Source organism: Ipomoea triloba, chromosome 16, assembly GCF_003576645.1.
Source record: "Ipomoea triloba cultivar NCNSP0323 chromosome 16, ASM357664v1".
Lineage (NCBI taxonomy): Eukaryota > Viridiplantae > Streptophyta > Magnoliopsida > Solanales > Convolvulaceae > Ipomoea > Ipomoea triloba.
In genome coordinates this window covers 17,815,334-17,817,247 of record NC_044931.1, presented here as the reverse complement: position 1 = coordinate 17,817,247, position 1,914 = coordinate 17,815,334, and the positions used below count along the sequence as shown (strand labels likewise).

Genomic DNA, 1,914 nt, shown 5'->3' with positions numbered 1-1,914 from the left:
AATAAATTTACATTTACAAATCTGAAAACCATATATTCATAAATCACAAACAATATTCACAAATCACAACCAAATCTGAAAATCATATATTCATATTCATTAAGAGACATTAACAATAAATCAATAATAATAGAAATTAAAAATATATATATATACCACTTACCAGCTGGTCGGAGTCGCACTTCGCCGTCGTTCACCAGAGAGCCTGTTCGCGCTTCGCAGGACATCAGGAATTAGGATTTAGGGATTTTGCCTTTTATACATGACTCACCATTGGTCGACTGTTGAAGAAAGAGGACTCGATTCACGCTGTCGCCCGTCGCCCTCGGTGAGACTCGCTGGAGTCGCTGTCGTCGTTGGTCGAGGTCGGCGTCGGCCCCGTCGCAATCGCAGGCTTCGCAAATCGCAATCGTGGGAGGTCAAGAGTGGGAGGAGTAAAACGTGGGATAGGGTTAGGGATTTGGATATGGTTTCTGATCTGTAAGTTAAAACCTTTAATTTATATATATATATATATATACGGGCCAGCCCACGGGTTATACGGGTTCAGCCCGTCTAGCCCGTATTTATACGGGCTAGACGGGACGGGTTGGGATTTTTGCTACCCAACCCGTCCAAACACACGGGTAAACGGGCCCAACCCGACGAGTTGGACCCGTTTTGACAGTTCTACTTTTAGGTGGCAGCCATCAAGCCCAATGATGGGCCTACATCCTCTAATAAATCATTCTTTACATGCTCCAAAGCAAATGTAAAGCCTTACAAACCTAGGCCTTCCATTAACAATGAATTCACTGTCTAACTTCATCTTGACAGTGGAACCTGGATTACTTCTCCTCAACTCCTCATAGTAGTCATTCAATAGCTTGAATTGTTCTTCATCTTGACCCTCTATTTGCTTTAAAGCTTTCTTTTTTGCCAAATAGGCTTGATTTCTAGTTAACTGACAGTTGAATTTTGCCTTCACATGTTCCTGAAATGGTCCTCTACCCCAATCTGTATTTACTCTAAACTCATCCTTAAAGAATTTAGCGAGAAATCCAGAAGTGACCACCTTGTTTTCATCTTGATTTCCACATGAGTGAACAGAGTTGTATGTCTTGATAGTAAAAGGACAGTTTGGATTGCTTTTTGAACCAAAAATACTCCATTTGCAAATGTTATTGTGTCTACACACAACCCTTACTCTCCTGGCCTCATTTTTCTTAAACTTTACATCCTTATGTCTCAAGGCTTCATGATATTCAACTGCCCACTTGAATTCTCTAGAAGAATTAAAAACCATTCCAGTCACAAATTTAAACCCTTCTTTTTTCAGATTCCTCTCCTCAAACATATCCACTAGACCATTTACTTCTCCATCTGAATCTGAATCACCCAAGCTTCTCAACACTTGTTCAGACAGATTGCATTCAACCTCAGCAAATTCCTCAACCTGTTTACCTAATCCATCTAACCCCTGACCATGTGAACTAGTTGCAGTGTCCCTTACATCAACTCCTTCAACCTCAACAAATTCCTCACCAACACTGCCACTGCCACTGCCACTACTATCATCTTCACCTTCAGATGCATCATGCATTAGTGTATCATCTCCTAGTTCCCTATCTATTTCTACATCATAGTCCCATTGATCATCATACAGGTGTTCTACAAAGATGTCCAACTCTTTGTTCTCTGGAATGTCAGTTATCAACCCTAGAATATCAGCATCACTACTTAGTTTCATAGCTTTAGGTCTCCTTGTGTTCCCATACTTATACCAAAACTGGACTTTTTTGTCACAAAACCTAAGTTGTTTGACCATTCTCCTCAGATCTAAAATACTGCCTTCATCACAGTTAAAATGGTCAAAGTACTCAACTATCCCATTTTTATAACTAAGCCTAGGTGTCAATACCAAATCCCCACCAA

At 40.5% G+C, this 1,914-nt stretch overlaps 1 protein-coding gene across 1 annotated transcript; it reads right to left on the bottom strand.

The window, feature by feature from the left end:
- Window positions 1-724: 724 nt before the first annotated feature.
- LOC116007872 lies at window positions 725-1,729 on the bottom strand. Its single transcript, XM_031248538.1, has one exon. It carries the CDS (start codon window positions 1,727-1,729, stop codon window positions 725-727), a length of 1,005 nt encoding a protein of 334 aa, XP_031104398.1.
- Window positions 1,730-1,914: the final 185 nt, after the last annotated feature.

Coding starts and splice junctions, on each gene's coding strand:
- LOC116007872 (XM_031248538.1), bottom strand. CDS start 1,729: ATGAAACTAAGTAGTGATGCTGATATTCTAGGGTTGATAACTGACATT.